General features: G+C 42.7%; 2 protein-coding genes across 4 annotated transcripts in view; both read left to right on the plus strand.

Moving 5' to 3' along the window:
* Positions 1 to 22,730, plus strand: part of ACMSD (aminocarboxymuconate semialdehyde decarboxylase) — a 63,539-nt gene that overhangs the window by 13,871 nt on the left and 26,938 nt on the right. For 2 of the 3 annotated variants that reach the window (XM_003794373.3, XM_023515848.1), the window contains exons 3-8: positions 7,855 to 7,951; positions 10,275 to 10,324; positions 11,846 to 12,082; positions 16,493 to 16,586; positions 18,347 to 18,442; positions 19,510 to 19,682. In XM_003794373.3, the coding sequence (XP_003794421.1) occupies positions 7,855 to 7,951; positions 10,275 to 10,324; positions 11,846 to 12,082; positions 16,493 to 16,586; positions 18,347 to 18,442; positions 19,510 to 19,682 (747 nt within the window). Of the gene's footprint in view, positions 1 to 7,854; positions 7,952 to 10,274; positions 10,325 to 11,845; positions 12,083 to 16,492; positions 16,587 to 18,346; positions 18,443 to 19,509; positions 19,683 to 22,730 lie in introns of those variants that run through there. The other variant, XM_012807967.2, reaches the window with a different exon arrangement.
* Positions 21,377 to 22,730, plus strand: part of LOC100941584 (UBX domain-containing protein 6-like) — a 1,872-nt gene continuing 518 nt past the window's right edge. The window contains 3 exon segments of the mRNA XM_012807966.2: positions 21,377 to 22,372; positions 22,447 to 22,726; positions 22,728 to 22,730. The exon segment at positions 22,728 to 22,730 is cut by the window's right edge and continues 518 nt beyond it. Of these exon segments, the coding sequence (XP_012663420.1) occupies positions 21,453 to 22,372; positions 22,447 to 22,726; positions 22,728 to 22,730 (1,203 nt within the window). The 5' untranslated portion in view covers positions 21,377 to 21,452.

Genomic DNA, 22,730 nt, shown 5'->3' on the forward strand with positions numbered 1-22,730 from the left:
AAAGACGGACATCGTCCCTACTCTCATAGTTCTCAAGTTCTAGGACAAAAATCAACACGATCAATTTAGAATGGAATAAAAAACTGTGCTGTGAAAGACTGGCTGGCTAGTCAGTAACCTGGCAAAGACTTGGAGAATGGGAAGGGAGAGCCTAGAGAAGTGTTCTCAGTTGAAGGAACAGCAGTTCCAAAGACCATTAAATGGGAAAAAGCTGTGTGTCTAGGGGACAAAAAGGAGGACAGTGCATTTGACATGGAGGAAAAGGGAGAGATGGTAAGAAACAAGGCCTCCTTGGCTGCAGAGGGCCTCATGGGACATGCTAGGGATTGTGCATTGTATTCACAATGCAATGGGAATTCTCTGGAGCATCTTGGGGCTTGAAAAGACCACTTGGCCTGCTCGGTGGATGGAAAATGGACAGAGGCAGGTAGGAGTTTGGGGAGCAAAGTGGTGAGAAGCTAGCAAGGACAGAATCTTCATCAGACAGCTCCTTGAAGGATTTAGGGGTTTGGGCCCAAAAATGGGTTTACTACTTTGTACTTAATCCTGTAGGCAATGGGGGAAATCACTAAAAAGTTTTAAAGATGAGAATCTCTGGGACAGCTCATCTTCACCTTCTCCAAAGAGTGTTCACGAAGTGCCAATTTCAACACTGCACCGCCCTTCTACTGTTCAGAGTGCCAGTTCCCAGCCCAAGAGCTGGTGCTCTACCCTGGCCTCAGATCTCTCAGGGGATAGTAGGGTAGGAGTGGAACTGATCACAAGCCTAGGAAGAAGCCCCAGCCACAGCAACAGGCAGCCTGTGAGGTTTTTGTTTTTTTTTTACTTACTCCATGTTCTTGGCTTAATTTGTCCCCCGATACTGGATTTGAATGGCCTTTGTTTCATTGTGTTTTAATGTCAAGAGATTTCATAAACCTAGTAGCAAATCTCCAAAAGAAAACAAGAAGGAAATATTTTCCAGTCCTATCTACTGACCTACTTAACCTACCAAATTGGATACAATGGTGGTAGTCTGCAAAACAGTGGTGTTCTCTTTCCTTCTCTCTCAGAAACAAAACAAAGCAAAACAAAACAGAGCTAAATCTACAGTTTCCAAAATTACAGTGGTCAGGAATTAGTCACTAGAAAACAATATGCAAACATGCAAATGTATGTAATTATGAAAATTAGACTGAGAGCAGTGAGAAAACCCAGTATTTGGTATTTGAAAATTATTTTTATCTTCCTACATTCCTTTAGTGATGAAAGGAATGATGGACTTTTCCTAGAGATTCCTGTTCTCTGAAAGTTCTTTCCAAAATATTTGTCTGGTTTCCCCGTTTGTTTCTCTTCTTAACCTCTGATTTTTTCAGTGTTCTCAGAACAAATTGAGGGACAGTTTTTTGCCAAGGTAAACCCTTGATCCAAATTGAAAATTATCATTTGTGCTACAGTTGAATATTTCTAAAAGCTTAAGTAGCAAGGCAGTCCTTGACATGTAAGGACCTGCCAGGAGCTGCATGAGATGGGGGTGGAATTGTACCCTGATGGCAAGAATACCTGGGAGCATTTTAAAGACTACAATTCAGGAAGGTAGACATCAGGCCTGTTTTAAATTGGTGGGTTGGGAACATCTAGAAACATCTACTGCTTGTTTCTCAGGACCTTGGGGACATAAGTGTGCACACACACACACACATTTATATCACACTTAGCATAGTTCTGTCTGATTCCCCACTGTTAGGGACAGCATGTGTGTCCCCACCAAACTGATATGCTGAAGCCCTATGCTCCAGTGCAATAGCATTTGGAGGTGGGGCATTGGGAGGTAATCAGGTTACATGAGGTTGTGAGGGTGGGGCTTCAGGATGGGATTAGTGCCCCTATAAGAGGTCACACCAGAGAGCTTGCCATCTCACTCCAGCATGTAAAGATACTGTGTAAAGACAGCCATCTGCAAGCCAGGCAGAGGGCCCTCACCAGGAACTGAATCAGCCAGCAACTTGATCTTTAACTCCATAGCCTCAGGATCTGTGAGAAATCGTGTTGTATCAGCCATCCATCTATGGTATTTTGTTATACCAGCCAACACTGACTGAGACCCCCACTCACCTGCACCCTGCTTTCAAGATGATTTTCCTTTTTCTGGATAGCAAGGCAGATACCGGAATGGATGAAGGACCTACAGATAGCCATAATTTTGTGCTAAATGAGCAAAGGAGCTAATAAAAAGTAAGTTCACAGGGGGTGGAGAGCCTAAGGCAAGAGGCAATCTTTACAAGATAAAGAATCGTATACAACTGGAAGGCTGGTGAGCAACCTAGTTCAGAGCTGGAACATATGGGCCAGAACCCAACAGTGGACTGTACTGTCAATGCAGTGGGTTAGGACAGCTTAAAAAATAAAACAGATTGCAAAACAAAATAACAAAACACATTATTCATGGTAGGAATAAATGTTTAATGAAACTTTTGTCTCACTTTGTGTCTGTACTACATACAAATAGACACATATCAGTATTCTGAATAACAATGAAAAATAGATTTCTTAAAATGGGGTCATAACCAAAATTGACTGAGGACCAATGATCTAGTCCAATTCCCTCATGTTTTTATTCATTTATTTGTGGGGTTTTTTTGTTTTTGTTTTTGTTTTTGTTTTTGTTTTGGAGATAGAGTCCTCTATGTCACCAGGGCTAGAGTACAGTAGCATCATCATAGCTCACAGCAGCTTCAAACTTCTGAGTTCAAATGATCCTCCTGTAGTAACTGGGATTTCAGGCACATGCCATCACCCCTGGCTAATTATTCTATTTTTTCTAAAGATGGGTCTTGCTCCTGTCCCAGACTGTTCTTAAACTATTAGCCTCAAGTAATCCTCCTGACTTCGCCTCCTAGAGTGCTAGGATTACAGGTGTGAGCCACCACGCCAGACCTCAATTCCCTCAGACATTTTTGGGTTTTTTTAAAGATTAATTGTGGGCCAGGCACAGTGGCTTACACCTGTAATCCTGGCATTCTGGGAGGCTAAGCTGAGCAGATTGCTTGAACTCACAAATTCTAGAGCAGCCTGAGCAAAAGTGAGGCCCCTGTCTCTAAAAATAGACAGGTGTTGTTGTGGTGGGCACCTGTAGACCCAGCTACTTATGAGGCTGAGGCAAGAGAATAGCTTGAGTCCAAGAGTTTGAGGTTGCTGTGAGCTACAATGCATGGGTACTCTACCCAGGTCAATACAGTGAGACTCTGTCTCAAAAAAATAAATAAAATAAAAAATAAAATTTAAGCCATTAGGAATAAAGCTACAATTCCCTTGGACCAATATTACTCATCCACAAAGTAATTCCTATTAATAATTTGGTGGGTATCCTATCAGACCTTTTCCTGTGGCTTTATTATCCATGTATACACCTATATAAATGACATAGTATTTTTCAGTACATTTAGATACCTTTTTAAAAATTCAATCAGGTTCCATACAGAAAACAAATGTCCTGTTTAAATTAGAATACTTCGAAAAGAGTTAATAAAGAGACTATTTATAAAGGTACAGGCATGTGAAGAAGTGACAGAGGCAGGCAGGACTTGCATCTCACAGGGTCTTCCAGGCCAGATTGGGAGTTTGGGTTTTACCTTCAGGGCAATGGGAATCTATTCAAGAGTTTTAAGTGGGACAATAGCAGGATCTGGAGTTAGGAATTTAGACATTTAATCTGACTGCTTTGTGAAGACTGGGTGGGAAGGGAGCTGGTTTAAAAGCTGGGAGACAGAGCTGTAGGAGTTGTCCCCAGGAAGGGAAAAGGAGAATGGACCAGGGCTGAGCAGTGAAGATGCAGAGAAGTGGACCAGCCCTTGTGGGATGTATGTGTATCTTGGAGATAGATCCAAGGTATTAGGAAATGGTCTATCAGGCAGAGGGAAGTGAAAAAATGATGTAGTCTTAGAGGGATGAGTAAGATAATGCAGGCATCAAAGATGGAACCAGCCAAGCCAGGAGGACTTGCCAGTCAGGCACAGAGATGACTAGCTGGAGCCAGTTGAGTATGAAGTGGTCATGGTGGAGCCTTCCTGAGAGTTGTCCCTCAGAACCCTGGGATGTGGGAGTTAGAGTGATTACAGAAGGTGCTTCCTAGTGACATGGTCTGGACCATTTCTGCCAGTTCTGAACTTCAAGTCCAACCAGCCTGGAAGCTTGCATGATCTAGAGGGTAACCTGAGTGGGCAATGGGATAGAGGGAGCAGAATGGAAATCTGATGGTGAAATAGTAAGTTTGAAAATACATTTTTGATGATCATGCAGTACCAGGAATTTGAAATGCCAGCCATATTTGGACTTATTTGGGGATAATATTAGAATTAGAACTTAAAAGTGAGAAGTTACATGGGTTGCATTCCCTAAGAAACAGACTCTGAGATGGAGTTTGTCTTTAAAAATAGTAGAGATGTATTTAAAATAGGCTATTTGGATAGTGATGGTTGCTTGGGGCGATCCTTTAACTAAAACAAAAACAACCACCAAAAAAAAAAACCTTTCGTTTTCTTTGGAGAGTTTAGAGGGGAAAAATGGAGTTGGGCTCTGGTTGCATACATTAGAGTGGTTTGCTGCAATTACGTGATTGAGTTTAAGATCTTGGTTGATATTTAGGTCAGCGTTAAAAAATTAAAACCTAAGAAACTCCCCATCCCCTCTCACAGCAGCAACTGCTGACCCCTGAGGCACATTCATAGCCCTGCAGTGACACTGGATTCCTGAATGGAAAGTGAGAGGGATCTGGAATTGATTCTTTATAATAGTTGTCAGGTCCCAAAATTCTCGCTGAAAAACCAAAGAGAATTGGGGATCTATTATAGAGGTATAGCTGTTCTGTGGCAATTTCTGATCAGAAAGAGTTGCCCTGACAGTTACTATCATTCATTTTTCTTTCTTTCTTTCTTTCTTTCTTTCTTTCTTTCTTTTTTTTTTTTTTTGAGACAAAGCCTCAAGCTATTGCCCTGGGTAGAGTGCCATGGCATCACAGGTCACAGCAACCTCCAACTCCTGGGCTCAAGCGAGTCTCCAGCCTCTGCCTCCCAAATAACTGGGACTAGGGCAGTGCCTATGGCTCAAGGAGTAGGGCACTGGCCCCATAGGGAGTGGCAGGTTCAAGTCCAGCCCCAGCCAAAACTCCAAGTAGCTGGGACTACAGGCACCCAGCTATTTATTTATTTTTTTTTAGTTGTAACTGTCATTGTTGTTTGACAGGCCTAGGCTGGGCTGGCTTGAACTCACCAGCTCTGGTGCATGTGGCTGGCACTTTAGCCACTTGAGCCACGTCCATTCATTTTTCCTCTCATGGATCCAACATGAAGGAGTTGGTGAAGAGTAAGTCTGATTCTTCTACCATGTAATGAGGGCCACTCTCCCCCCACCAAAACAGATCATACTCTTTAGGAAATTATAGTAATTAACTTTTGCCTATCTCAATTGCCAAGTATCAGCCTGGTAAGATGGAAAATGGCTTCATAAACCTGGGTTCATGTCTCAGGCCTGTAGCAACTAAGCATATGACTTTGTCACTATACTCCCATGGACTCATTGGTAAAAGGCAAGAGTTAAACCAAATGATCCATTCCAGCTTTAACATACTTTGCTTTGTCTGAAATGAAAATTTATTCAGGCATCTCCCAGAGATATCTGATCCTGCCCTTTCAGTTGATAATACATCATAACATCTTTCCAGCTTGGTGCTAAGTTCTTCACCAACAATCTGGTATTGACTTTTCAGTATCACTCAGTGTTCTTAATTGCAAACAACAGAATCCACTCTAGCTACTTTAACCCTTCCTGATCCTGTGTCAGACCTTGCCTGACATAATGATTTTTTTTGTTTATGAACAAAAACACTTTAATTATTTTGTAACCTAAAATAGATGATAAATCATCAGGTGGGTTCATATTTATGTTTTATTTATGTTTTTCTCTTGTAAAATTGTAGGATAATGACAAGTAATCCACAAACCTCTTTCCTGCCCAAAATAAATAAGAGCTGTAGAGTACATGGGTGACAGAAAAATTGTATTGTAAAGGGTTAATTAGAAAAGCAGCTTGCAGACTTCCCGGGAGAGCCAGAGATCAAGCTCAGAGTCTGTGCTAACATGACCAGTGCCCACATCATACTTGGTCATCTGCTGCAGCAAGCATGCCAGTGTCACCAGTCCCAGTCCCGAATAGAATGTTCACAATGATGCTGCTGAGATTGGCACCCAGACACCTTGCCACTGCTGCTTCAGTCACGTCTGACACATAGACGACAACCTTGTCTACAAGTTGATTCTGCCCAACCCCTGCTTCCTCACATTGCTCACTTCCAAATCAAAGTCCCAGGTGGTACAACTGATTGACAGCACCCAGAGCATAACTACGAGGAAGACTGGGAAAGCAAATTTTGGATCGTACCTTAGAAAGGCTGAATCATAATGTGAACATTTCTTTATACATAGGATGTGTTCCAAGCATCTTAGTTGGCCACACGTGACAAATATAATGATCCTTATTTTTCAGACAGAAAAGTGAGTCTTAAATTCAGAGGCCTATAATAAGTTATACTGCTAGTAATTTAATGAGGTTTAAATCCAGGTCTGTCTAAACGCAAAGACCATGCTCTTTGGCACCCTGTGATACTCGGTATTTTATGGTGAGTAAGCTTTCAAGTAAGGAGCAAAACAAAAATAAAACCTCTAATTTGCCAAATAAAAGTTTTTCCCAACTTTTTCTCTTTCACTATCACCCTCGTTCATGCCCTTCTTTGCCAACTTTGAGACCCTGTCTTTTAAAAAAAGAAAAAGAAAAAAGAAAAAGATAGTCCTGCCATTTGCAGCAACATGAATAAAAACAGGACATTATGATAAGTGACATAAGCTCAGCACAGAAAGATAAATACTGCATCACCTCACGTATACATGGAAGCAACAAGCAAAATGGTGGTTACCAAAGGCCAAAAGGTGGGATGAAAATCCAGAGAGAACTAAAGAATACAAAATTTCAGTTAGGAAGAATAAGTTCAGGAGCTCTATTGTACAAAATGGTGACTATGGTTAAAAATAATGTATTGTATACTTGAAAATTACTAAGAGAATAGATTTTCAGTGTTTTACCTCAAAAAATGCAAAGTAGCAAATATATTAACTAGTTTGACATAGCTATCCTGTAATGAATACATATATCAAAACATCGTGTGTACCATAAACATATATATCATTTGTCAATTTTTTTAAATGTATAAAAATTGTTAGAGTGTACACAGGCAGGCATGATGCCCAGTAGAAGTGAGCAACTCAACTCCAAATTTTGCACATGTGGCTAGACTGACTGATGTCATTACCCACCTCCTCCCACAGGTGTGGGCATCAGTGGGCCCTGTTCTGTTGGACAAACCACTTACTCTCAATATCCATGTGTTGTTTCTCTTTAAAATAAGAGGGTCAGTACGTGGTCTAGCTGAAGGATTCTTTTCTATTCTAAAATGTTATAAACTTAATGTTTTCCAAACACTAGGCCACTCCCTTGAGCCTAGTAGCCAGTGGTTCAGATCAGCAAGGTAATCAGCCATCCTTGGTCACACCTCCTAGAAACATAAACATGACCTCGCTGTCTCTGTGTCCACCCACAGACACCATGGACCCCTTCAATTCCAGGGCAAAAAAAGGCATAAGGAAGGAAAACTGAATTTTGTTAAATGAACAGAGATTTCTACCTCTGTATGGGTTAAATAAAAATCCCTTAAAAAGTTAGGGAAGAAACATTTTCCAAAGCATACAAGGAAAGATTAATCCAAATGGGCTTAGGTTGTGCTGGGTAAAGTGAGGTTTTTTTTTTCTTTTCTTTTTTTTTGCTCAGGGAGAAGCAAAGATGCTGAAAGATGGAAAGGTCTTCAGAGTGGTCCAAGAGAACTGCTGGGATCCAGAAGTTCGCATTAGAGAAATGGACCAAAAAGGTACTTACGATGAGAAATGCTACCTACATTTTCATCTGATGTAAAAGCAATGTCTCATCTTAAATAGTCTGTTTACATGATGGCAACTTCTGACCCCCTTTTCTCTACCAGGACATGGTGTTCTAGCTTCATCAGGAGAGGGAGAAGGCCTTCTACCTCAGTGCTTTTAGAGTGTGGGTTTCAAATGTTTTAAAATTAGTTATATCCTGTTTTAAAATAGAATGCTATGTCATCAAAAAGATAAAAGTGGCAGTTCATTATTTAAAATATTTTAAGTTCAAACATAGCGTATTTACTTATTATAGAATCAATTAAAATAGTAAAAATTGGAAATGACAGATTAAAAATGCCAATTATATACTTAGGATTCAATTTCTTTCTGAGGTTTGTCTCAGTGCACTATACACAGAACATTCCAATGATGTAAGGGGTGGAAATAGAAGTATTAAAAAAAAATAGTAAATGTGGGCAGAGCCTGTGGCTCAAAAGGGTAGGGCACCAGTCCCATATGCCAGAGGTGGCAGGTTCAAACCCAGCCCTGGCCAAAAACAGCAAAATAATAATAATAATAATAATAAGTAAATGTAATATCAAAATACTCTAAATAAAATCAATCCAGAACTTTGAAAAGAGAAAATTAGGAAAGTTTTGTTTTAAAGCTGAATTTGCTTACAATTTCTAAGAACAACTTATAGTCCTTGTATTGGAAAAATCAAACAAGTCCTCATACTTAAAAATAATTTTAAAGACTATGTAAAATGTGATATGATGGCCACATTATGCTTTCACTTGTTACTGCCCAGCTGGCTGTGCCATCTGAGGGGAACACGCTCTAAGAAAATGCACCAAGCCTTCCAGATGCCTGTGAGCTGTGCCTCTGGGCTGTGATGGGGAGCTGACCAACACTGATATTGTCAGAATTAGATTTTTACATTGATGGAAGATCTAAAGTAGAAAACAAACAATTCAAACACAAAAGTAAAAGAGCAGCTTAGAACTATCAACTTCGTAACCAAAGACAGATTATCAGAAGTTCAAATATATACACAGAGACGGTTTGCAAAAAAGGAGTCAACTTGTCTACCCAAAAGGAGTAGGTGGTTTCTGGCATGTTAGCATCGGTTATAAGGTGTTCAGATATTGCTTTATGTATTTTTTAACAATTAAGAATACATTTAGGCTCAGCACCTGTGGCTCAAGTGGCTAAGGCGCCAGCCACATACACCTAAGGTGGCGGGTTCAAATCCAGCCCACAACAATGACGGCTGCAACCAAAAAAATAGCAGGGTGTTGTGGCGGGCGCCTGTGGTCCCAGCTACTTGGGAGGCGGAGGCAGGAGACTCGCTTGAGCCTAGGAGTTGGAGGTTGCTGTGAGCTGTGATGCCATGCACTCTACAGAGGGGGACAGCTTGAGGCTCTATCTCAAAAAAAAAAAAGAATACATTTAAGCAACATTCAATTTGAGCCTTGCCAAAACCCCAAAGCATTTCCATAGATCATTGCACAGAACATAACATATATACCCCTGTTCTAAAAATATATTGGGGTGAGAGAGAAGCTGGAGAAAGAATGTGCTTCCCAGACCCACAGCAGATAGCAAGGTTTTGTTCTAAACGTGAAGTTAGAGCAAGGGCCCACCCTTTCAAGGGGAAAACCTATGACATGAAAGACTAATGTCAGAAACCACAGCTATGGCTGCAGTGCAGGAGAACTGCACGTGTCCCTTTGGTTTTTGTTGTGCATTTCATTCCATGGCTGTCCTTGAAAGAACAGTCATGACTAAGCCTTCCTGAGCATTTACTTCGTGACTGGCACTATTTTAAGCATCTAACGCATATTAACTCATTTAAACCTTGCAACATCCGTAGGAAGTCAACACTCTTGAAAAGAAACAATTCTTGGCATCTTGGATTCCAGAGCCAAACTCAGAGTCCCATTCTTGGTATTCCAGACCATGGGACTACAGCTAGGCTCACTGAGGAGCTGAATTAGAGGGCAAAGTCAAAGTTAGGCATGATCTAAGATGAAAAACCCTGGAAGTCTTGCTTAATTAAAATTTCACAGGAAGGAAAGTAGAAATAAACCTCGGAAAATGGGGTCAGTTAGTTTTCTTTGAATGATCTCACTTTTGTCCAGTCTCCCTGGAAACTGAGGCTAAAGGGTGAGGGAGAGCCTAGGGAAGAGCCTTAAGAGAAAGGGTGCAGGGGGAAGCAAGGAGGGAAGGAGAGCAGGAGGAGACTTGTGGCCACTTGGCCTTGCAGAAAGCAGGAATACTCAGGCTATGCTTCTCACCGGCTTTGCCTTTTTGTGTGTCTGTATCTAGGAGTAACCGTGCAAGCCCTTTCCACCGTTCCCGTCATGTTTAGCTACTGGGTGAGTGTGAAATCTCAAACCATCTTGTTGGTGATAAAGTCTGGTGCCCAGCTTCCCATCAAGTAAACAGATGCATCAAGTCTGAACACTGATCCCATTGAGCACCCCCCAGCTGTCCTCCCCATAGAGATCTGGAGGGTGCCTCAGCCTACCCCATTGCAACAGCCCCTCCCAGGCCTGCCCTCTTACCCACATCTTAGCAGCCAGTAGTCACATGTGGCTATGTGACTGGCATTACAGTTGTACTGGACAACTTGTCTGTTGTCTTCTAGACCAGCCTCACTCTCCACCAGACTTGTCTGTCTAGTAACTCATTCCAGCAATGCCTTACTATGGAAGTGACAAGCCAGTGTATTCTGGGGTGAGAATTTGAGGTAGGAACGATAATCTTGGCCTAATATGTTACCTCTCTCAGAGAAATACTTGTATGTAATTCAGAAGGGAGTCCTAAAATTGGATTCCCTTCCCCAAGTGAATAAATCTCAAGTGCTGAATGTTTCAGGCATGAATTTGAGCCTGTGGAGCAGGGGTCCTCAAACTTTGTAAACAGGGGGCCAGTTCACTGTCCCTCAGACCACTGGAGGGCCGGACTGTGGGTCCCGGGACAAGTTGGCTACTAAGCAGGACAGGCAGCGGGGAAAACACCCAGTGGGCCAGATAAATGTCCTAGGCGGGCAGTAGTTTGAGGACACCTGCTATAGAGGAAGATGTTTGTGCATAGCTGCAAGTGCACCAAGTACCTGCTCGATCAAGCAGACACTCACTCCCATTGTGACTTAAAAAAAAATGAAAATACCCACCCGCTCACACTTCCTTCCTCCACCTGTGTTCACAAACCCAGTTAGTGAGGGATTCAGTCCTTCCCTGTTCCTGTGATTAGACCCACTACTTCAATAACCTCAGACCTCAATATGTCTGAATTTATCAGTTGGAGAACCACCCTGACTGCACAGCTGGGACTGCAGGGAGTAGCAAAGTCTTGGCAGTGGGCTGAGGGCGGGTGGGTGATGTCGAAAGAAAAGGAAACAATGAAGAAGAGAAAGGGGAACCAAAAGCAAACTTGCCTCAGCATTTTGCCAAGGACAGCCCTGAATGTCATAGCCACCAGGAAGGACAGAGAGAAGGACAGGCTGAGACAGGAGTAGTCCATAAGCCTTTGTCCAGGCCCAGCCTCTGCTGAGGGGGTTGGGGGAGGGGCAGTTCAGGATCTTTCTAAATTTTGGCAGTGGCCCATCCTCCTTCCATCTCTGGGTCCTGTAATTGTGTCCTTCACTTCTAATTGTAGCCTCAATTTTTTCAATTAATCAGCAATGTACTACCAGTTTTCTTTGATTTTGCAGAGATTCACTTCTGGGTCTTCTGTGGCCAGTGCCTTTCCCAGGCTGTGCCTCAGTTTTCCCACGTGGTAAAGCCAATTGAGAATAGTGAGTATTTTTGGCACGAGAAGGCTGTGTTCAGAGTAAGTATCTAAAGAAGAAGGTTTGAACAATGATGTCGCTTTTCCTTTCCTGTTGCCACCAGGCCAAACCTCAGGACACTTTAAGCTTGTGCCAGCTTTTAAACAATGACCTGGCAGCCACTGTCGCAAGCCACCCCAGGAGGTTTGTGGGCCTGGGAACGCTGCCCATGCAAGCCCCGGAGCTGGCCATCGAGGAGATGGAACGCTGCGTGAAGGAGCTGGGCTTTCCAGGAGTCCAGATCGGTTCCCACATCAATGAGTGGGACCTGAACGCGAGGGAGCTCTTCCCTGTCTATGCGGTGAGTACGGCTGTGCAGACCCCACGGGGTGCTGTTGAGGACGAGAGGAAGCGCCGCACCCCCGGGAGGGTGAGGGAGATGCCCACGGCATATTGGATGTAGGCAGGAGGTGGGAGAACAGCTCCCCAAAAGGAGAAGACCACTGTACAGAAGAGGGCCAAGTAGAAATGCTTCCAGGGCCAGCCCTCTGTTAACCCAGTGAAACCTCTCCTCTTTCTATCTCCCTCGCTCTCCTTTTAACCTTTCACTTGGAAGGCAAAACATTACCTTCATCAGTCACTGTGCATAAGAACCCTATGCCCCAGCAAAGTATTTATTTTTGCTTTGGAAAAAAATACATAACATTTTTCAAAATGATGAAATGATCTTGAAGAAACTATGGAAAATACAAAAAAGTATAAAGACAAAAATATTACCCATAATCCAGGCACCAAAGATAAGTAACCATTGTTACAGTACATTTCACTTGGCTTTTTAAAGTTGCATATATCTATATTTTAACAAAATTGAAATTGTCACGCATGAGATTTCGTATCCTAATTAAGAATTTCCAACCTAAATGAAAATTCTCTTAATGTGTGATTTTTTAGTAATTGTAGAATATTCCAATATGTCGATATGCTTTGATTGATTTAACCAATCCTCAATTAAGGTACTTTTTAAGCCATATATTTTGAAAATGCATGTAAAATGTAGTATGTAATAAAAAAATAATGCCACAAAAATGTTAACATTTGATCAAAGTAGATGGTGTGCCTTTTGGTTCTCTGACTAGCACCATGGCAGTTGGCAAGAACAAGTGCCTTCGGAAAGGTGTCAAAAAGGAAGCCAGGTTGATCCATTTTCCAGGAAAGATTGGTATGATGTGAAGGCACCTGCTAAATTCAATATAAGAAATATTGGAAAAACTAGTCACCAGGACTCAAGGAAACAAAATTGCATACGATGCCCTCAAGCATTATGTGTTTGAAGTGAGTCTTGCTGGTCTGCAAAATGATGAATCTGCATTTAGAATATCCTAGCTGATTACTGAAGATGTTCAGGGCCAAAACTGCCTAACTTGCATGGCATGGATCTTACCTATGACAAAGTGTGCCTCATGGATAAAAAAATGGCAGAACATTTTCAACTGAAGCTCGTGTTGATGTCAAGACCACAGATGGTTATTGGCTTCATCTGTTCTGTGTTGGTTTTACTAAAAATGTAACAATCAGATATGAAGATCCCTTACACCCAGCACCAACAGGTTTGCCAAATCTGGAAGATGATGGAAATCATGACCAGAGACGTGCAGACAAATAATTGAAAGAAATAGTCAATGAATTGATTTCAGACAGCTTTGGAAAAAATATAGAAAAGGCCTGCCGGTCTATTTATCCTCTTTATGATTTCTTCATTAGAAAAGTAAAAATCGTGAAGAAGTTTGAACTGGGAAAATTCATAGAGCTTCTTGGTGAGGGTAGTAGTTCTAGAAAAGCTACTGGGGACGAGCCAGGTGCTAAAGTTGAACAAACTGATGGATATGAACCACCAGTCCAAGAATCTGTGTAAAAATCAGGCGTTTAATAATGACAAGGAGTCTTATTTGTAGGGGAAAAAAGTAGATGGTGAGTATATGAATGCTCATTGCATTATTGTTTACACTTTCTACATTTAAAATATCTCATGATAATATATATTTTCAAAAATTCAGTGCCACTCTTTTTGAAGCATCTAACTTAAGTACCCATAGTCCCATAGTCCTGTCTATCCATCCTCTTCTTCATCTACTTTCAATTCTTTCTGTAACTAAATCTGCTCTCCTCAGTACCAGGATTCATGATGCATAATTATTTACTGAATTGTACTTTTAAGTTTCTTATTTCCCTCCTAGAATTATAATATTGCTTTCCATTATTTTCATTGTAAATGCAGTCTTTAGTAATGAACAGTTGTTTGTGGCACCATAATCACTGATCATTTGTTCATTTAATATTTACTGAGCTCTAACTACATGCAAAAATTATTCAATATGTCTATCTAAACTGCCCCCCAGTTGGAGGATTGCCTGTTAGATTCTCTCCAAATGAACTGAAAAATTTAGTAGTCCTCTAAAATATTGAACTCCCTGAAGCTTGGCTGCAGCAGCTTAGATGTTGCAGTGAATATTTTCTAGAAATTTCAAGGAGCTTCTGCAAGATGATTTATTTACTTGTGAGTCCAAGTCTCAGCACAGTGTGAGTGAGACTTCAGCTTCAAGTCATTTTATTATTCATTGCAACTGAGTTTATGAATTACTAATGGGTTTAGAAAGCAACAGCAATTGGTTGGAGTCCACATGGATATTTTCACTTGTGTGACTAGCTTGACCCATCAATCATTCTAACTAGACTGTTTTAGGGGCTGAGAGTCTCTGAGGGGATTCAGGAGCACATCCTGGCCCCAGTTGACTAGTAATGTCCTGGAAGTGACAACACATTTATTTGGTTAGCAAGACTTGCCTACCTCACTGCTCTCTAACTTGAATCACTACCATGTGCTGAAACAAATGAAAGGAATTACCACAAGCGGAGCTGGCTTCATCATTTCAAGGTGAGCCGGGTGCTCCAGAGCATCTAACCCTTATCTCCTAGATCCCCTTCTTAGTAAATGAACCCAATCATACGCATTCAAGGCAGTTTCCAGGCACAAAAGGTTCTTTGTTACTGACAGACAGAATGATAGGGCCACACTGTATGGCTCCCCCATTGATCAGCCTTTATCTGCCTTAGTTTCCATCTCTGTAAAATGAAGATGATAAGAGAGCTCATTTCATAAAGGATTAAACTAGTTAGTAGTTGCAAAATTCTCATAACAGCTTTGGCACATGGTAAGTTCTCCATGTTAGTTGTGATTTTAAGAGCATGTGATTTCTTTTTTGTGTTTGATACAATGCCTCACATATAGATTTTAAAATGTGTTAATTTAAACTGAATAGAAATAAATCATCACAGACACATAAAGTTTTATCCTAACGAGGAGTCAAATCTCACTGAAATATCAGGATCATGTGCCTTTGCCAAACTCAAACTAACCCAAGAAGTTATTCTCTCTCCAAACTGCATCCATTATCAGAAACCAATCAGCTCCTCACCCTTGGAAAAGCTTATATCTCTTCTGCTCCCCAGAGCCTGTTGAATTAGAAGTCCTCTCTTTCACACCTGTAATCCTAGCACTCTGAGAGGCCTAGGTAGGAGGATTACTTGAGCTCAGGATTCAAGACTAGCCTGAGGAAAAGCAAGACCTTATCTCTAAAACTATAGAAAATAGCTAGGCATAGTGGTGCATGCCTATCGTTCAGCTACTTGGGAGGTTGTGGCAAGAGAATTTCCTGTGCCCAAGAGTTTGAAGTTGCTGTGAGCTATGATGATGCCACGACACTCTAGCCTGGGTAACAGAGTGAGACTCTGTCTCAAAAAACAAAAATCAAGAAGTCCTTTCCTCAGTTTACCTGTTCCTTGCCACTTCCAGAACCCCCTGTTGTCCCAGAATTGTTTTTGCATTTAAAAATTCTATGAACACAGTTCACATTACATCAGCCTGGTTAGCATGAATATTATGTATGAAAGTTGGATGAATCACTCCAGAACCCCGGTATTTTGGGAAAGCTGTTCTAAGAGAAATATGTTTTCAACTTTGGCAACACTAATATTCAAAGCCTGTTGAGGGAACTTCTAATCATTAAACAATTTTACTGAATAAAGGTCATTCCATCCAGATGATTTGTCCATTTCCCAGGCAGTCCCAGAGTGGGTTTGCCCATGGCATTCATCCTGACACCTGCCTGGCTGAAGCATCAAGAGATCTTTCCTCTCTGAGGTCATCACGACAAACTGTTCAAGGATTCAGCTGGGCTCTGGGGGCTGTGCAAGCTCCTGTGCCCCCAGTGTTGGGCTCTCTGTGATCAGATGGCTCCGATCAGGCTCCCAGCCCATCACTTCCTTACTTTCCCCAGTCTTGGGTTTCCAAGTAGGGGAAAGGAGGGAGCTCTCTCACCCTGACTCCAAAGATATAATTTCAGATACAATCTCAGCAGTCCTTCTGAAGGAAAGGACCAAGCAAGAGCCAGCAGGGAAAATCTCCCCCACATTTGAGGTGTGCGATTAGTCCTTGAATGATGCTTCCTTTGCCAAACAATATATTAAATTCATCAACCTCAATGGTAAATGTGCCAACACCCTTTGTTAATTCTAACCATCCCTTTTATTTTCCAAGCAGGAGCAGAGTTTGTCAATGACTCTTTTGTATAGATGGTGAAACAACTTAAAAAGTATTTCACTTTCTTTATCCAGACCAATATAGACCTAGAGAAAAGCAATTTTCCCAAGACAGAATCTTGTATTTGCTGGCTCATCCAAGTAACGCTCTCTCTCTCTCATTGCTTCTTTGAAGGCGGCTGAAAGGCTAAATTGTTCCCTGTTTGTGCACCCCTGGGACATGCAGATGGACGGACGGATGGCCAAATACTGGTTTCCTTGGCTCGTAGGTTTGTGCCTGCTTGGGTCTGGAATGTAGAACCAACTCTTGGTTTTTCCCAATCATCTGTGAAACCCTATTATGTCCAATAGAAAAAATATAAATAATTAACAGGATTGTGAGTAATAGCAACTATCACTTATTGCACCCTTACTCAGATCAATGCTGTACATATTGCCTCATTTAGTTTTAATTGTATCCCATACGGTCATAAATAAATCACATAAATAAATTATGTAGTTAACCTATGAGGTTGACATTATAATAACCATTTTACAGATGGAGAAATGGAGTCTTAGAGTGGTTAGATAAACTGTCCAAGTCATACAGTTAAAAAGGAAAAATGGAATTTACACAGATCTGTCTGACTCGAAAGTGACCTTGCTACACAGACTCCCAAAGAGGCTCTAAAAAAAAAAAGTAGCCATTTGGGCGGCACCTGTGGCTCAGTGGGTAGGGCGCCGGCCCCATATACCAAGGGTGACAGGTTTGAACATGGCCTTAGCCAGCTAAAACAGCAGTGGCAACTGCAACAAAAATAGCTGGGCATTGTGGCAAGCACCTGTAGTCCCAGCAACTCTGGAGGCTGAGGCAAGAGAATCACCCTAGCCCAAGAGCTGGAGGTTGCTGTGAGCTGTGATGCCACAGCACTCTACCAAGGGTGACAAAGTGAGACTCTGTCTCAAAAAAAAAAAAAAAGTAGCCATGCCTGTCTAATAGATTTTTCTTTAGAAGCTGATAATAGCATCAACTCTTACAAATGAGAACCATGGAATCATAAGGAGAAGGTCCACTTCCTCCACCCAGGGATCCGAAGTCTTAAACTATCAATGACTTGGGCTTACGGTTGCCCTTATCTGCTCCTCTCCTCTGTCCTCTGCCTCCTGCACTGTTCATTCCTAGATCCACACGGGGTAAGGAAAGGGAAAAAGGAGAAGCCTCTGATTCGGCCTGTCCAATCTCTCCTTATCAATATTACTAAGAAGAGCTAGAGAAAAGATACAAAATCCTGAAGCTACAAATGAAAAGTGCAGCTCTTCTATGAACCCAGTGAAACATGGGTCACCCCAAAAAGGGACTGAACTTCCTTAGGGGGCCATTATCTATTCTCTCCCCAGCCCACTTAGTACAATTAGTAATTAAGAAATCAGCAAAATGGCAACCATCATGAAGAATTAGATGGAGCAATGTGTTTTAAGTCAAAAAAACTGAATTTCAGTTCTAGCTTAGTCTGTATTTCACTGTATAACCTGTAGTCAATCACTTTTTACCTGGGTGTGCCCCTAGATCCTCATCCATAAAATGAAAATGCTGATCTGGATTCCTACAAAGGTCTCTTTCCACTCTGACATTTTATATGTTCCTATGATTGCTGTTGGGGACCAAAGTACTGACTTAATAAGGCAGCTCCTACCCTCCACCAAATTCTTGAGCCACACTTAGTAGAGATAACAGAGGCCCAGTGCTGTCAAGTTTCAAAGAAAACATTGAACATCCATATTCACAAAACTTGACAAGTCCCATAAACCTATTTATATTACGACTTCCCACAGACAGTTCCCCCTACAAGGGGCAAACAGGAAGGTTCAGATGATTCTCTTTCCCAAAGTAATGGCGTGTATACAGCCAAGCCATGACGTGGCACAGGGACCCCACATTTCTTATCATTGACAGTTCCCCCAGCCATTAGCTGCCATTCCCGTCATTAACATCATGGAACTTCTTGCTTGAGATGACAAGTCCTGAGCCTGTGACTATTTCATCTTTCAGGAATGCCAACAGAGACCACCATAGCCGTTGGCTCCATGATCATGGGTGGAGTGTTTGAGAAGTTCCCTAAACTGAAAGTGTGTTTTGCACATGGAGGTAAGACCCTGTCTCTATTAGCTCAACCTGTCATAACAAGACACCATAGACTAGGTAGAATAGAAATAGAAATTTATTCTTTCACAGTTCTGGAGACTAGAAGTCTAAGATAAGGTGATGGCAGGGTGGTTTCTAGCAAGGGCTCTCTTCCTATCTTGCAGATAGCCACCTTCTTTTCATGGCCCTTCTTCTGTGCATTCAAGGGCAAACACTGGTGTCCTTTCGTCTCCTTATAAGGGACATTAGTTCTATTAAATTAAACCCTACTTTATGACCTCATGTAATCTTAATTACCTCCTTAAAGGCCCTTTCTCCAGATATAGTCACATTGGGAATTAGGGATTCAACGTAGGAATTTTGGAGAGATATAATTCAGTCTATAACATCCTCCCAGCCATCATTCTAGTCATGATAGTTTGAGGACCAAATTTTGTGGACAAGTTTAGTTTGCTTGGCACAGTTTTTGTTTTGTTTTGTTTTTTATTTAAATCCCTGTAGTAAGACTTTGAGCTCTCTTGTCTGCCAAAGTCCCTACCATACTCCATTGCTTACAAATAAGCCTATTTCATTCTTTTCCATTGCTTGCCTGGCCCCTGTGGGTAACTGAATTTGTGACTCTTGCACACACACACAATATAAAACTATACATGTGGTTCTCTAACTTGCTTTTCCTTTTCAACAAAGCAGAGAAGATTCTCTTCATGTAAATACAGAGCTTCAGCATTTTTGATGGCTTCATGAATGACATTACATTTTGTGGATGTGCCATCATGATATAGATAGTCCTCAATTGACAGATTGTCTCAGTATTTTGCTATCATAATCACACTACATTTGAGAACCTTGACCACACATCTTTACCTGGTTGTCTTCTCTCAAATTTCTCAAGTCTGAATTTCTAGGTGAGTCAATGTCATTTCTTCTGGGTCATCTCCCAGCACTTGAAATGCAGTGAATGTTTTGTAATTACTGTTAACCAGCTGGGCTACTGTTACTTCTTACGTACAACATCAGGACTGAAGGAATCCTTTCCCAGCAACACTCTCTGTAATGGGTTTTACTTGCAGGTGGTGCCTTCGCCTTCACAGTGGGAAGAATCTCTCATGGATTTAGCATGCGACCTGATCTGTGTGCCCAAGACAATCCAATCAACCCAAAGAAATACCTTGGTTCCTTTTATACGGACTCCTTGGTTCATGATCCTCTGTCCCTCAAGTTGTTAACAGATGTCATAGGAAAGGTAAGCCAGGTTTGCTATTTGAATGGTATATGGTGAACACAATGCTGGATTAGCAACCAGATACTTGGCCTCTCTCCAAGAACAGGCATAAGAAGAAGGGAGAGGCATAGAGAGGTTTGGGATTAGGTTTACTTGCACAGCAGATTCTCTCCAGGGCCTCCCACAACATAGAGTGTGTATCACGAGGGAAGTACTTCACCTGACAGAGAAATCTCAGATAATTCACATGGCCAGAAATTTCCCCCGGGTCAGCTCTTCTTCCTTAGGGACACCTCTGTATCCATCTAAAATAACATGTGACAACATGGGGAGCAGGAAAGAGCTACTCTTTTGAAGTCAAATTGGACTGGGTTAAAATCCTGGTTCCATCTATTACTAGTTGGGTAAATTGTTAACACAACTGTCGTCATTCACTAAATGGAGAAAACTGGGACATTAGAAGGAGGAAACGCAGGGCTGGGAACCGGCACTGGACAGGGAGTCAGGGAAAATGGTAGAGGGGCAAGCGTGTGCCATAGTGTGAAATTCCTTCCTGGAATATTAGGCCTTTATTTTGAAAACATTTCTCTAATTTGATTAATAACCCCTACTTTTATGTATTCTTTGAAAAGGCTAATTCAGCAAGTTAGAGAATTTAGGTCAAAGGCCAGTATAAATTAGCAAAAAGTCTGAAATATTTAGTACTTCGATTCTATTGTGTTATTTACAGATACCTACAGATTTCCAAATCTTCCCAAGGAAAAATATCTTTGGGGTTCTTAAAAAGTATGTGGACATATTTAAAGATTTGCAGTATGCTCAGGTTGAGATTAGACTCTAAGATCTAAACAATCTTCTTTAGCAGAGGAAGAGTCCCTCATGTAGAAGTTACAAGTATTCTATCTCCAGAATAAACAGTTCATCTTACTTTAATGCTAACTGTTACTCTGACTTGAGGAGATAACTAGAATGTAAATGTTTAACATTCTAGTTTGGTAATAAATTATCTAGCTTCTGTGTTGCACCTACAGAGATGGGTGCCGTGATGTTGATTGTTTTGGATTTGGATGGAGGGCAATGACGACATGTGTAAACAGGAAACTACAAAGGGGAGAAGCCAAAAGAGACTCATGAGCTCTGGACTTTGAGTAGTAGAGGAGGGGAAGAGGGAAAGTGGTGTGGAATTAGGAAGAGGGTCATCCTCATTACATCCCATCAAGCCTAGTATCCCCTGGTATTCTTGGAAATGGAAACATCAGGAGAAAAAGCCCTTGGGAAATGCAAAGTCCATCTTCTGAGGTTCATAGCAGTGAGGGTCACTGTCGCCTTCAAACAGCAAGGGCAATACACATTGGCCAGGGGCCAGAGCAGAAGAAGAAGAACATGGCAAGAGCCTCGTGGTAACATGTGGATAGACCAGTTGGTGAGAACAGGTGATTACACCCCTATTAGGAACTCCCAGAAAAACTCAGAGGGCACTTTGCAAAGTTAGTGGTGCTGAGATCTTGCATTCAAACTGTGAACGCTTGAGCTATTATAATTTGGGCATCAAAAGTAAATGTGACCTCATTTTATGTGATCTCACAGGCTGATGAATCCAGGATATAGAAGCAGTGCATATCAATAATTTAGAATTCTTTTTAAAATATTAATGCTTTTTCATTCTAGTTATATTCACATTAGCAAATTCTCTTTCAAAAACAATCCCGCCGGTTGTTGGCCCCTGGCGGCCCCTCCCCGACCGGGCCGCGCGCCCCCCCGCGGCCCCCCGCGGCCGGGCCCGCCGCCACCATGAAGAAATTCTTCCAGGAGATCAAAGCCGATATCAAGTTCAAGAGCGCGGGACCCGGTCAAAAGCTCACAGAGTCCGCGGGGGAGAAGGCCCCTAGAGAGAAACCAAACCAGCCAGCCCTCAGGCAGACCCGCCAGGGACCCACTGATGAGGCACAGATGGCAGCTGCTGCTGCTCTGGCCCGGCTGGAGCAGAAGCAGCCCAGGGCACGGGGCCCCACGTCACAGGACTCCATCCGGAACCAAGTGAAAAAGGAACTTCGAGCTGAAGCTACTGTCAGCGGGAACCCGGAGGTTCTAGGAACCAATGTGGTACCCGAGTCCAAAGAGGAAGGCTCAACCCACCTGGCAGTACCCGGCGTGTATTTCACGTGTCCGCTCACTGGGGCCACCCTGAGGAAGGACCAGCCTGATGCCCGCATCAGAGAGGCTATTCTCTCACACTTTGCCACTGACCCAGTGGCTGCCTCCATCATGAAGATCCACACCTTCAACAAAGATCGAGATAGGGTGAAGCTGGGCGTGGACACCATTGCCAAGTACTTAGACAACATCCACCTACATCCTGAGGAGGAGAAGTACCAGAAGATCAAGCTACAGAACAAGGTGTTCCAGGAGCGCATTAACTGCCTGGAAGGGGCCCATGAGTTTTTTGAGGCCATCGGGTTCCAGAAGGTGATGCTGCCAGTTCCTGATAAGGAGGGCCCCGAGGAGTTCTATGTGCTGAGTGAGGCAGTGCTGGCCCAGCCCCAGAACCTGGAGAAGCACCGAGAGCAGCTGCTGGCTGCAGAGCCCGTGCGGGCCACACTGAACCGCCAGCGGCGTGTCTTCCGGCCATCACCCCTGGCCTCACAGTTTGACCTGCCTGCAGACTTCTTCAATCTCACAGCAGAGGAGATCAAGCGGGAGCAGAGGCTCAGGTGGGCAAGGCATCTGCAGGTGTGGGTGGGTGGTGGCACTGGGGCTAGCAACCTGAGCCTTCTGTGGTGCCCAGGTCGGATGCCGTGGAGCGGCTGAGCGTGCTGCGTACCAAGGCCATGCGGGAAAAGGAGGAGCAGCGGGAGCTGCGCAAGTACACCTATGCACTGCTGCGAGTACGCCTCCCTGACGGCTGCCTGCTGCAGGGGACCTTCTACGCCCGTGAGCGGATGGCAGCAGTCTACGGGTTTGTCAGGGAGGCCTTGCAGAGTGACTGGCTGCCTTTTGAGCTGCTGGCCTCAGGAGGGCAGAAGTTGTCGGAGGATGAGAACCTGGCCTTGAATGAGTGTGGGCTGGTGC

The sequence above is a fragment of the Otolemur garnettii genome, unplaced genomic scaffold (genome assembly GCF_000181295.1).
Source record: "Otolemur garnettii isolate 467f Iridium unplaced genomic scaffold, OtoGar3 scaffold00080, whole genome shotgun sequence".
NCBI classification, from domain to species: domain Eukaryota; kingdom Metazoa; phylum Chordata; class Mammalia; order Primates; family Galagidae; genus Otolemur; species Otolemur garnettii.